Below are 12,895 nucleotides of genomic sequence, written 5' to 3' on the forward strand. Positions count from 1 at the left end.
GAAGAAAACAGATTAGATCATGTAACAGAGATAACACAGCCACTGTGCAATTAGGAAAGGCTGCAGTAAGACAGAGCACGTTAGAACAGGTATAGGAACTTATAAGATAGAAGAACTAAGGCTGAAATTTTTGTTACAGAGTCTCTTTAACCTGCTGGGCGGTCTGGACGAGCTCAGCTCGTCCAGTACCGCCGGAGCCTGCCGCTCAGGCCCTGCTGGGCCGATTTGGCTCAAATAAAAAGCAGCACACGCAGCCGGCACTTTGCCAGCCGCGTGTGCTGCCTGATCGCCGCCGCTCTGCGGCGATCCGCCGCGAGCAGCGGCGAAAGAGGGTCCCCCCAGCCGCCTGAGCCCAGCGTAGCCGGAACAAAAAGTTCCGGCCAGCGCTAAGGGCTGGATCGGAGGCGGCTGACGTCAGGACGTCGGCTGACGTCGATGACGTCACTCCGCTCGTCGCTATGGCGACGATGTAAGCAAAACAAGGAAGGCCGCTCGTTGCGGCCTTCCTTGTTTATTCTGGGCGCCGGAGGCGATCGGAAGAACGCCTCCGGAGCGCCCTCTAGTGGGCTTTCATGCAGCCAACTTTCAGTTGGCTGCATGAAATAGTTTTTTTTTTTATTAAAAAAAAAACCCTCCCGCAGCCTGCCTGGCGATCTTAATAGAACGCCAGGCAGGTTAAACAATGTCTTTGTTTGTAAAACCAACTAGCATCATTGATTTGTATAATAAGCGGTCTTTCTTCCTTCTCTATACCTTTACTTATTTTCCTTTGAAAAGCAGTGAGCAATGATTAGATGACCTCTGCAAGAAGGACAAAGCTATACTCACCAATACCACACCTATATGCACACACTACTATACTTCATGCACACTAAAGCCATACTCACCAATACCACATCTAAATGCACACTACCATACTTCATGTAATTAACCTACTGTTTATGTATTTGCATGATTATTGTTACAGACTAAGGATGAAATAGAAGAGATGGAGGAAGACATAAGACGTTTAGAGAAAGATCTGAAAGAAAAGAGTGGGCCTCTGAAGCTGGCTCACACACGTCTTGAGACTCGTACTTACAGGCCCAATGTGGATCTTTGTAGGGACCAGGTATATTGTGCTTCCCTACTTAAAGTGGACCTGAACTCAGAACTCCTCTCTGCTACAAAAGATACACAACAGCATAATAACCTTTAAACAAAAAACATTTTTTTTGTTACAGCTGATACAAATCCTAAAATACATTTGCACAGTTTCTACTTCCTGACTCATGGGAGCAGACATATTGTTTACAGCCTGTGCTTTCAAATGGGCTTATCTGCCTTATCTGCCATAGGCAGTCATGTGACACAGGGGAGGATCAAATTACAACTTGTGATTAGACACAAATGAGGGGGAATTAGACAGGCTAAACTCTCTAAATACATTCAGGGTCCATATCTCTGTGTTTTCCTTCTGTCCTGTGCAAGAGTTCAGCTCCACTTTAAACACAGTGTGATTTGTCATACTGTGGCCAGGCATCAGCATGAAGAAAAGCTAAAATGTAATTTACAATACACTTTTTTTTTTTTTTTTTTTTTTTTTAAATTCAGGTTCAGTATGGATTGACAAATGAGGTCCATCAGCTAGAGGGTACCATTGCCGCACTAAAGCAAAAAATGGCTCAGTCACAGTAAGTATGTCAGATCTGTCTATAGAGCTTTCCTATTCTTTAAAAGGAACCCAAGGTGAGAGGAATATGGAGGCTGCTATACGTATTTCCTTTTAAATAATTCCAGTTGCCTGGCAGTCCAACTGATCTCTTTGGCTGCAGTAGTGTCTGAATCCGTGCATGTGGCTAATCTTGTCAGATTTTTGTCAGAAACATTTGATCTCCATGCTTATTCAAGGTCTATGACTAAAAGTATTAGTAGAAGAGAATCAGCAGGATAGCTACATTAAAGTTTACATTAAAGCTGTAATGTATGAAAGTGTGAAAGTGGATAAATTGTGTATTTTTTCACTTTTGTACTTTTGTCTTTATTTTCCTTTTAAAATACATATAAAAATAAGGTCATTACGAAAAACAAATATCAGCCGCAAAAAGCCTAATTTATCCTGAATAAGACAATATATAGATCATTTAGTTATGATAATTATTGATAAAGTTATTGCCAGTAATCAGAGCTGAGCTGAACTGTGAACATGACCAGGGTAGGGAGTGGTTAAACGGAAATTAATATGTCCACCTTAATGTCTCTCACTACAGGTTCCCTATAAGCATGTAGTAATGATGGGATGTTGATCTTATCTTCAGTGTCATCAGCAAAGGCTCTAAAAAAAAGAACTTATGCTGCATACACACTTGAGATAAAAGTATTTGGAAAAGGCAAGATCACAGACCAATTTTAGCCCATTCCATGTAGTATGAGAGCCATACATTCACAGTCTATTCTATGGAGCTGCACTCCCCATCAGCTAAAATCTTTGCAAGATGCTGCACACAAAGATGCCCGTACACATTCAAAAGATCATTATCTGCAAAAGATCTGTTCCTGCAAAAGATCCATTCCTGCAAAATGCATTCATAGTCTATGAGATCTGCAGATCATCATACACACCTTGTTTAACAGGCAATCATCTGCAGATCAGATCCACCAGGATGGATTTTCAGATCTGCAGATGATTGCGAGATATGCAGATGAAGTCTGTTAAACAAAGTGTGTATGAGGATCTGCAGATTTCATAGACTATGAATGCATTTTGCAGGAAGAGATCTTTTGCAGATAATGATCTTTTGAATGTGTACGGGCATCTTTGTGTGCAGCATCTTGCAAAGATTTTATCTGATGGGGAGTTCAGCTCCATAGAATAGACTGTGTAGAGTATGGCTCTCATACTACATGGAATGGGGTAAATTTGGTCTGTGATCTTGCCTTTTCCAAAGACTTTTATCTCAAGTGTGTATACAGCATAAGGTGCAGAGTCCAGGTACTGCCCCAATCATTATTCTTGCCCTGGTGCTGGCAATGCTGTGCTACTGAGTGACCTTGACTTGAAGCCCTTAATCACAGCAATTTAGCCAATCACTACTGCAGAGCAATGAAAGTCTATGGGTGCTTTTATATTACCTGCAGTGCGCCGAAAGTGTTCAATCTGACACGCTTTCAAAATTACATGTCTCTACATGTGTATATGCGACGTGCGGTGGACCGGAAGTCGTGTAAGTCTGTGGCTACGGAGGTAGTTTAAAAATGTTGGCGGCGGTGCAGTGATGTGCATGTGCGGACATGTATTTTTACAATACGCTTCCGTAGACCCGAAACAGGAAGTGCCTGCAAGCAATGGATGCTTGGTCAGATGCCAGGCAGGGAATCAGGGAATACCGCATAGTAAAGCGGTATTCCCCGAAGGCCGGTTTTTGGCACTGCTGGCGCCAATATACAGCGTGAAGCCGGCCTCCATGTTAGCTACATACAATTGATCAATATACTGTCAACAGGTGCTGCTCAACATCTGCAACCTCCTTTTCAGCAGTCAGACAAGTTGGAAAACCCTCAAGTAGCTTATGTTAAGTTTTGCAACATGGTGCTTCCTACCCCACATACTGTTCTATCTGTATGTCAAGGTTAACAAAGTGTCTAACAAAATGAGCATAAAACATCATATGAGTGACATATCTCATTTTTGTACAATGCTGCAGAGCTAGGTCAGGCAGCAGACTGATGTAGACTAACCTGCTAAACGGCTAATCTTAAAGGCGTTCTGTTGCCCTTTTAAAAAAACAAAAGCTGCCACTTACCTGGGGCTTCTATTGGCCCCCTGCAGCTGGAATGTCCTATGCCGTCCTCAGATGCGCCGTTCCCCGCCGTCGGCACCGGTGTAATTATTCGCCTAACTAGACGAAAAGAAGTGTGGCCGCGCGCGAGAGCTAGAACGCGCACGGCCACACTTCTTTTCGTCTAGTTAGAGGAATAATACTTTGTATTATACGAGGAATACTTCGTACTGCGCCTGCACAGTTTAAAAGGGCAACAGAACCCCTTTAAGTCGAGAGACAAAGTTCATGCTGAAGGCCAGAAAATGACACACAAAAATAACCACAGATGCTTGCTCAGAATCTCTATGCCTACGTGCTTTCTCATTGTCCTGAATGTCCTTTCAAAGGAAGCCCGTCAAGTGGGAGGGATAGAGAAGCTGCAATGTTTATTTCCTTTTAAACAATAATATTTGCCAATATTTGCCTAGTATCAGACTGATCTTTCTGGCATCAGTAGTGCCTGAATCAAACACCTGAAACAAGCATGTGGCTAATCCATTCAGACCTCAGTCAGTAACATCTGATCTGCATGCTAGTTCAGGACCCATGGATAAAAGTAAGAGGCAGTGGATCAGTAGGACAGCCAGGCAATGTGCATTGTTTAAGGCTGCTTACACACAGGGACGTTACAGGCGCACGTCAGTGCGCCTGTAACGCTCCCCCAACGCACAGCAATGTAACACAAGTGGGCTGTTCACACAGCCCACGTTGCGTTACATGTAACGCTGCACGTTGTCCGGAAAGTGCAGCATGCTACGGCGTTAGAGCGGCTATATCCGCATTAGACTGTTTGCACATGCTCAGTGGGGGGCAGAGAGGAGGCGGGGAGAGCCAGCTACAGTAGCCGCGCACATGGCTACTTAATATTCACTGCACTGGCGGCAGCTGATTGGCCGGCGGGACCACGTGATGCGGAGTGTCTCGCTCCGCATCACGTGGTCCCGCCGGCCAATCAGCGCCACTCTGGGAGACCTTATAGGGATAGAGCTGCCTAACGCGGCTCACTCTACCGTCCTTTCTTGCAGCACCATACGTTGTGTTAGGTGCACGTTATGTGACCTTTAACGTGGCACCTAACGCAACGTCTTGGTGTGCAAGTAGCCTAAAAGGAAATAAATATGTCAACTTCCGTATTCCTCAAGTTTCCTTTAAACTTGGAATCTGTGGGTAAGGTAAGAAGTATGCAGAGCACTCTTTGAGGCCTTGTTCACATTGCGTTTCGTTCGTGTGTCCGTCCGTGTGTCCGTCCGTGTTGGGGTTTTTTCTTTTTTTAGGCGTCTTTTTTTCCCCGATTCCCGGCACTTGGGTGGGCGATTCATTTTTGTGAACTCTTTGACCTGGAAAAGAATAAATACAATGTACGCAAACGCCTTAATGCGCGTTTTTGTACGCGTTCGCTGATTTTCCTATACCTTCCATTGACATGGAATTTCCCCGAAAATGGAACATGCACCGCTTTCCTAGCCGCACCGCGAACGACCCCCGATGATATGAACCTTCTCATAGACATTCATTGGCCACGCGGTCGGGGGCGGTTTTCAAAAACCGCAGGCGGCATAAAAAAACCCCCAAAAATGCCTGCAGTGTGAACAAGCCCTCACTGCTGTTCCCCATGGTAGTAGCAGGAGGCAGGAGTGCACCTATAGACGCACTAGGTGATGAGGCTAGGGAAGAGGACCAAGAGATGAGACAGGCTCTGATCCATAAAACATACATTATGGGGAATTCTTTAAGGCCACGTTCACAGCAGCAGTTGCATTCAGGAACGCAGTGATCTGCGCCTTGCGAGCATACAGTGAAGCATACAGTCGAAGAGTATGCTTCACTGTAACCATTAACACAGGTGCATTACAGTAACACACTGCATGCAGCATGTTACCATGCTGCACTCAGTTATACTGCAAAGTACCCACCGCACTGTGAATGCCACATAGGTGGTGCATTGCAATGCAGCGAGCCACATTACAAAGCCCCAATTATGCCACACCATAACTCACCATTGTGAACATGGTCAAACATCAAGTTAATCAAGAAAAAATTTCATGCACTCTGCCACCATACTAGTAAGGCAGACCTCTCATGTTTCTAAAGGTATGGCTAGGGAACAATTATTAGAGATGACCCGAACGGTTCGCTGGCGAACTTCTGTGGTTTGCGTTTGCGGAGAAACGTGAACTGTTCCCCATAGTGCATAATTAGGGTCAACTTTGACCCTCTACATCACAGTCAGCAGGCACATTGTAGCCAATCGGGCTACACTCCCTCCTGGAGCCCCCCCCCTTCCTTATAAAAGGCAGGCAGCGTCAGGCATTGGATTCACTCGTGTGCCTGCAGTAAGTAGAGAAGGGAGAGCTGCTGCAGACTCTCATAGGGAAAGCTTAGTTAGGCTCTTGTAGGCTTGTTAGCTTGCTCCTTGCTGATTCTTATTGCTAAAAAAAATAAAAAAAAAGCACCCCTCAACAGCTCTTTTGAGAGCTATTCTTGTGTGTGTGTGTGTGTGTGTGTGTGTGTGTGTGTGTGTGTGTGTGTGTGTGTGTGTGTGTGTGTGTGTGTGTGTGTGTGTGTGTGTGTGTGTGTGTGTGTGTGTGTGTGGCCCACTTGCATTATATACAGCCCTGTCAGTCAGTCGCAGCTGGCCTTTGGCCTCTTGGTGGTATAATTACTACTGTGCCAGGTGCACATTATAATACCTATCACTACATATACCTACCTGTTGTTCAGTGCACCCACCTACCTACGTGAGTGGACGCAGTGTCACTGAGCCTGTCCGGTACCTGTCTGTGTGTGACAGGTGCACATTGTAATACCCATCACTGCATATACCTACCTGTTGTGATCAGTGCACCCACCTACCTATGTGAATGCACGCAGTGTGATATACCACTCCGTGCATACCCGTTAACTGCACCTGTGTGACTGCACATTGTATTAGTCAAGTCAGTGCATACCTTTCACTTCATCCCCCCCCCCCCCCCCCCCAATATGGACAAAACAAAAGGCAGAGGCAGGCCACCTGGCAGGTCTGTTCGAAGTCGCGCTGTCGGGATTTCGTGCGGCCTTCAACCAAAGTACACTGTTCAGAAGAAGGCACGTGCCATCAACCCCCAATATTGTCAGGACGTAGTTGACTATTTAACACAGAACACCTCATCTTTCTCAGCTTCCGCACAGAAGCGTGACATATCTTCCTCCTCCTGCTCTGATTCTGGTACCCCACTTAACACTCATTCGGCCGCCATCACCCCAGGACTCAGCGGTGTGGACATTTTTGTGTGTGTCTGCCTCAGATGAGAGCAATGCCATCTGTACTCTCTGCCACCAAAAATTGAGCCGTGGAAAGACCAAGACCTGAGTAGGGACAACTACCTTACGAAGGCACATGATTACAAAGCACAAACTGCAATGGGATGACCACCTGAGGAAAAGCAGCACACAAAAGCAAAGCCACACACCGCAGTGGAAGACACCAGGCCGCAATTTTTTCTCCAAAAAGGCGATACCTAAACTGTACAGTGATGTTGAAAGGCAAGTGGTGACATCTCTGGCACACAGCGTTTGGTCAAGGGTCCATTTGACCACAGATGCCTGGTCTGCAAAGCACGCTCAGGGCTGCCCAAAGACGAAGTCAGTCCTCACACACAGCATCTCTGCCTGCACGCCGTGTGACTGCCTTGCCCCAAGACTAAGTCGCTCCCCACACAGCATCTCTGCCCGCAGGCCGGTTGACTGCCTTCTCCGCCACCACCAACAAGGTCCAGGACTCTAGGTGGATTCCTGAATTTTTAAGGCCGCTGCTAGCAGCAGCCGCTATACTACTTTTTCTGGTGCGTGTACATGCCTGCCTAATTTTTCTGGCTGCACTGCAGCTGCAACAACAAAACAAAAAGGCATGTACATGTGTCAATTCCCCTTCGTGATCATTACCTTGCCGTGGTGAAGAGGCTTGCGTATCACAATGAAGCAATGACCGACGGCTATATGAGTGTCTTGGGGTGGCACACCCAAGATAATAAGGTCGTTGCTTTATTGGGGACAGACCAAATTTGATCAGCTGGACAGTCACTGTTGTTCTATCATTGAGCTACCACAGCCCGGCGACCATATGGGCTTGAAAACCGCCACGGCCTGCACTCTCGCCATGGTGCGCACCAGTCCAGCACGGCCGTCACTACACAAACAGCTGTTTGCGGTGCATTACACAGTGAGGTTGGTGTGTCAGTGTGAAGCAGTACTCTAATTACACTCCCTGATTGATGTATGCACATGCAAGATGTTTTAAAGCACTTTAGGCCTGCAATTTAGCATTCAATGTGATTTCTGCCCTTAAAACGCTGCTCTGCGTCAAATCCAGATTTTTCCCCGGGACTTTTGGCGTCTATCCCACTCATCCATGCCCCCCTCCAGGTGTTAGACCCCTTGAAACATCTTTTCCATCACTTTTCTGCCCAGCATAAGTGTTTCTAGTTTTCAAAGTTCACCTCCCCATTGAAGTCTATTGCGGTTCGGAGGTTCGGGCCATCTCTAACAATTACCTCACCAACATTTCCACCACTCATTCAAGCTTTACAGTACTGTTTTTCTCTGTTGAAAATTGAAAAGTAAATAACTATTTCAATAGAACTTTAACAAACTGAGCAAGGTTTAGGGCATGTACAGCATTTACAAGCTTTAAGACTTGTATGTTTTTTTCCTTCCTAGCTGTGTCCATGTTTAACCACTTGAGGACCACGGGCTTAAACACCCCTAAAGATCAGTCCATTTTTTAAAAAATAGGCCACTGCAGCTTTAAGGCCTTGCTGCAGGGCCATACAGCTCAGCACACAAGTGCTTCCCCCCCCCCCCCCCTGTGAAAATAGACGCCCACTGGACTATACGCAGGCGTTAGGTGGTCCTGGGGCTGCTGCTGTGGTATTTTTGCCTAAGCAAATAGGGTTTTTAAACCCGCTAACTTTGCTCACCATTCAAAGATGGGAATAAACAAAATTGCTGCAAAACCTGTATATTCAACTCAAAGGAATATTTTATTTAGTCCTACAATCCTGGTACAATATTATCTAAGCCTGCAGAATCATAGTTAGTTTGAGTAATTAGAAGCATGCATCAACACGTTACCAAGCTGCTGTAGCATCACCCAGGGAGAATTGGTGGACCTCAGCGACCTCAAAGGGGAAACAACTGGAACATGCACGAACAGCACATCTGCTGATCATTAGGAAAGATCCGGAAACTCAGTGTTTTCCCCTGCCTTTGACATAATCATCATAACTGCGCAAGCGCATAAGCAGCTAATCAGAACATGTTTCTATTCCGCGCAAGCGCAGAAAGTACACATGCTGCTTCAGTGCGTGATAACAACATGATCTTACTCCGCACAAGCGCAGAAAGACCACACGTTGCTACTTTAGCGTGTGATCAGAACATGCTCTCACTGCGCGCAAGCACAGAAAAACCATATGTTACCAATCCAGCGCGTGAACAGAACATGTTTCTCCTCTACCCAAGGGCAAGAAGAACATGTTTCTTTGTGGACAAGGAATGTGAGCAAATGTAAGAAATGTAACTTATTGCACAGCAATTCATTGTTCTTGTTCTGCACAAGGGCAGAAAATACAGCAACAATTACAGCAACTTTTCCAGTTGCTATGATGAACTATATTAACCCATCCAGTACCAGACAGAAGATAATACACATTTAACATATATACGTGAACAGTAATCCCATTCATTAAAGGATTTTCCATACATTAAGACAGTCATGTCACAAACGTATCACACAAGGCCACGCCCATCGGCGTGACACGGTCGGCAACCAGTTAAAGTACCACTGAACAGGTTTTTGAACAATATACGATTTATATTGTTAAATTTCTAGTGCTGTGATATACATCACAGCACCATCCTCATCCTCCCTCCAGCTCTACCTCTGTCCATCGCTCTACTAAGTCTTTGATGATGGGTGGGGAGGAAGTGTCAGTACATCCTCCTCTCTGCGCGTCCTTAGCTCTGCCCCTACACTCGTAGCTTCTCATTCCTGATCTGTGTAATGCACATAGTGCACAGGAGAGCTACACTAAGTGTGGGCTGGTGGTAATTGTGATCAGAATGATAATGTACTAATATACACTGTACACTATCGTTCTGAACTCAATTACCACAAGCCTGCACACAGCACAGCTCCCCTGCGCACTATGTGCAGTACTCAGGATCAGGAATGATAAGCTACGAGTGGAAGGGCGGAGACAAGGACGGGCAGAGAGGAGGATGTACTGACATTTCCTACCCGCCCATCATCGATGTTCTGCTCAAGTCGAATATTTAGGCTGAGCAGAATGGGGGCACTGAAGGGAGAGGATTGTGCTGTGACCGAAGTCACAGCACCAGGAATTGAACTGTATAAAAAGTATATTATTTATAACCTGGTTCAAGGGTACTTTAAAGAGCAGTCTACTTTTGTGCTGGATCAAATTCTCCACTTCCTATCCTAGGGCCACAACTATGAGGGGAATGAAAGGGGTCTCTGAAACTTTTTAGTAGTGTTGGGAAAGACATGTTGGGTACTTACATATTAGAATATCTACCAAATTTGACTGCCTGCTATTTAATTCCCTTTGGCAATCTACATATTGTTGAAAAGCCTAGAGTCTTTCATTTGCATTATACCTTGCATCTGTGAGATGCACCATCCCTGAGTTAGGGGGTATTTAATGAGGGGTGTTGACTCCTTTTAAAAGGTATATCCCCTGCTTTACAGGAATCATTGTCCCCTTGCCGCTCGCTTGGCTCTCTGGGCTGGGTCCTGCCTTTGCTCAGACAACTTTTTATTCTAACTCTATGTCCACTTGGATAGGGGACATTGAACACCAGGACCCTCACCTGCTCACTGGGTTTTGGGGCTGGAAACTTGGGTTGCAAAGTTAGTGTTGCTGGCAGCCAGATGCAGTTCAACACTTCATAGCTCAGGAATAGTGCATCACACTGAAGCAAGACATAGTGCAAATGAAATCCCGGCTATGTAGATTTCCAAAGAGGTGTAAATGGCTTTTAAAGGACAGGTGTAAGGAAAGATAAAAAAAAAACAGGATCTACTTACCCGGGGCTTCCTCCAGCCCCTGGCAGCCAATATATCCCTCGCCGCAGCTCCTGTGTCCCGGGATCCCCTTCGTTTCAGATGCTGACCTCGCCAAGTACTGCTTCTGCACAGAATGCTCCAGACCTCATCGTGGCCGTGCACAGACGCAGTAGATGCCAACCTGGCAAGGTCGGCATCTGAAACTATGCCTCCAGCCTCCGGGTAAGTAAATCCCGTTTTTTATTTTTCCTCGCATCTGTCCTTTAACCACAGGGCAGTCAAAATCAGTAGATGGTATAATACATAAGCACTACATTTTGTTGCTGTCTGTGCTCTTTTCAAATAATCCACCTAATATTGCATTAACTTCAGGGAGAAAAACCTCTGTCAGGGATGAAGACATCAGTAAAGATTGGATGTTGATATCCTACTGGAGATGCTGTTATAAATCCACTCCTATGAGTTGCAAGCAAGCTAAGTTAGGTATAAAGTATTATACAACTTGAAATAGAAACTAACATGGCTAGCCTTGTTCTTACAGGGATGCACTGGATGCACTTTATAAACATCTTGCTCGGATTGAAGCAGATATCAAGTGTAAGGAGAATTCTCTAAGCCTGGACAACAAATGCATGGAGACCCGTGGAAAGCTTGCCATGCCTGCTGAGAAGTATGTGACAACCATGGATACTTTCAACCGTACGACAAACCGCCATCCATCACCCATAAAGAGTCACCAGCTTCAACTAGCTTGAACCTTAGAAAGGAAATTTTAGTTTTACTGAATTGTCTCTTATTCTTGCAAGACAAATAAATTAATAGTACTCTATGTGCGCTGCATTATTTATACAAGCACACTTATAACAAATTATTAACACTCCATAATCCATTTTCTTCATTCCAGACATTTGTATAAGTAAGTCACATGCATAACAATGAGTGCATGATAAAATGATTCAAAAAAGGTCCTAAATAAATAATACATTTCATCAATCTCAGTAGATAATGATAAATATAAATGATCACCTTTTGAAATGCGAAAAAGAGAGAACACCAAGAGCCCAATATAGTGTAGTATGTACTGGTAAGGTATAATTGATAGAGTAATAATATTAATTTAATACTCACAAACCAGGGTTACCAAGTAGGCAACCACTGTCAAAGCAGGTGGGGAGATTGTCCTGACCCCACTCAGGATTAAAAAGTCGCTCTCTGTAGTTGAAGAAGGAAGGGTACAACCCTCCACCAAGGGTGGACTTGATGTAGATAATAGGATAACAGAGGCGCCAATAGGATAAAAAACACCAAAAGAACTTAAAAACCCATATTGGTAATAGAGGAGGCAGTGGTGGACTCACCCCCTCCAAGCAGAACACACGACTGTGGATTTTCAGTCAAAACAATTTTATTGGATACTCCAAATAAAGTGCAACGCGTTTCACGGGATACAAACCCGCCTCATCAGGCAACAACAGATAGGAGTAAACAGCATCTGCCAGTATCATCAACACAGAGGCGCTCAGTGTTAATGAGACTGGCACATGCTGTTTACTCCTATCTGTTGTTGCCTGATGAGGCGGGTTTGTATCCCGTGAAACGCGTTGCACTTTATTTGGAGTATCCAATAAAATTGTTTTGACTGAAAATCCACAGTCGTGTGTTCTGCTTGGAGGGGGTGAGTCCACCACTGCCTCCTCTATTACCAAGATGGGTTTTTAAGTTCTTTTGGTGTTTTTTATCCTATTGGCGCCTCTGTTATCCTATTATCTACCTTTTGAAATGCAGATTCGTTCAACATTAATGCTTTATTTTTATATAAGCTCTGGCAAAAAAATAACCACTGCAAAGATGATCAGTTTGTCTCTTGCACAGGTTTAAGTATTGGACTCAACAGACTGGCCTTGGTTTGTAAAGCACACTTGAACTGTGAAAACCTTGGGCTTCTTCCAATCCCCTGTAGTGTTTCAGATCCATTGCTGTCCTCCAGGTTCCCTCCGTTGTGACACTGTCCCCCTCAGAAAGATCT

The 12,895-nt window shown here is 45.0% G+C and overlaps 1 protein-coding gene across 1 annotated transcript in view; it reads left to right on the forward strand.

Annotated features, from left to right (window-relative positions):
- TEKT2 (tektin 2) overlaps positions 1-11,698 on the forward strand; it is a 41,403-nt gene extending 29,705 nt beyond the window's left edge. The window contains exons 8-10 of the mRNA XM_068269080.1: positions 968-1,111; positions 1,594-1,673; positions 11,411-11,698. Of these exons, the coding sequence (XP_068125181.1) occupies positions 968-1,111; positions 1,594-1,673; positions 11,411-11,624 (438 nt within the window). The 3' untranslated portion in view covers positions 11,625-11,698. The remainder of the gene's footprint in view (positions 1-967; positions 1,112-1,593; positions 1,674-11,410) is intronic.
- Positions 11,699-12,895: the final 1,197 nt, after the last annotated feature.

The sequence above is a fragment of the Hyperolius riggenbachi genome, chromosome 2, assembly GCF_040937935.1.
Source record: "Hyperolius riggenbachi isolate aHypRig1 chromosome 2, aHypRig1.pri, whole genome shotgun sequence".
In the NCBI taxonomy this organism is placed as follows: domain Eukaryota; kingdom Metazoa; phylum Chordata; class Amphibia; order Anura; family Hyperoliidae; genus Hyperolius; species Hyperolius riggenbachi.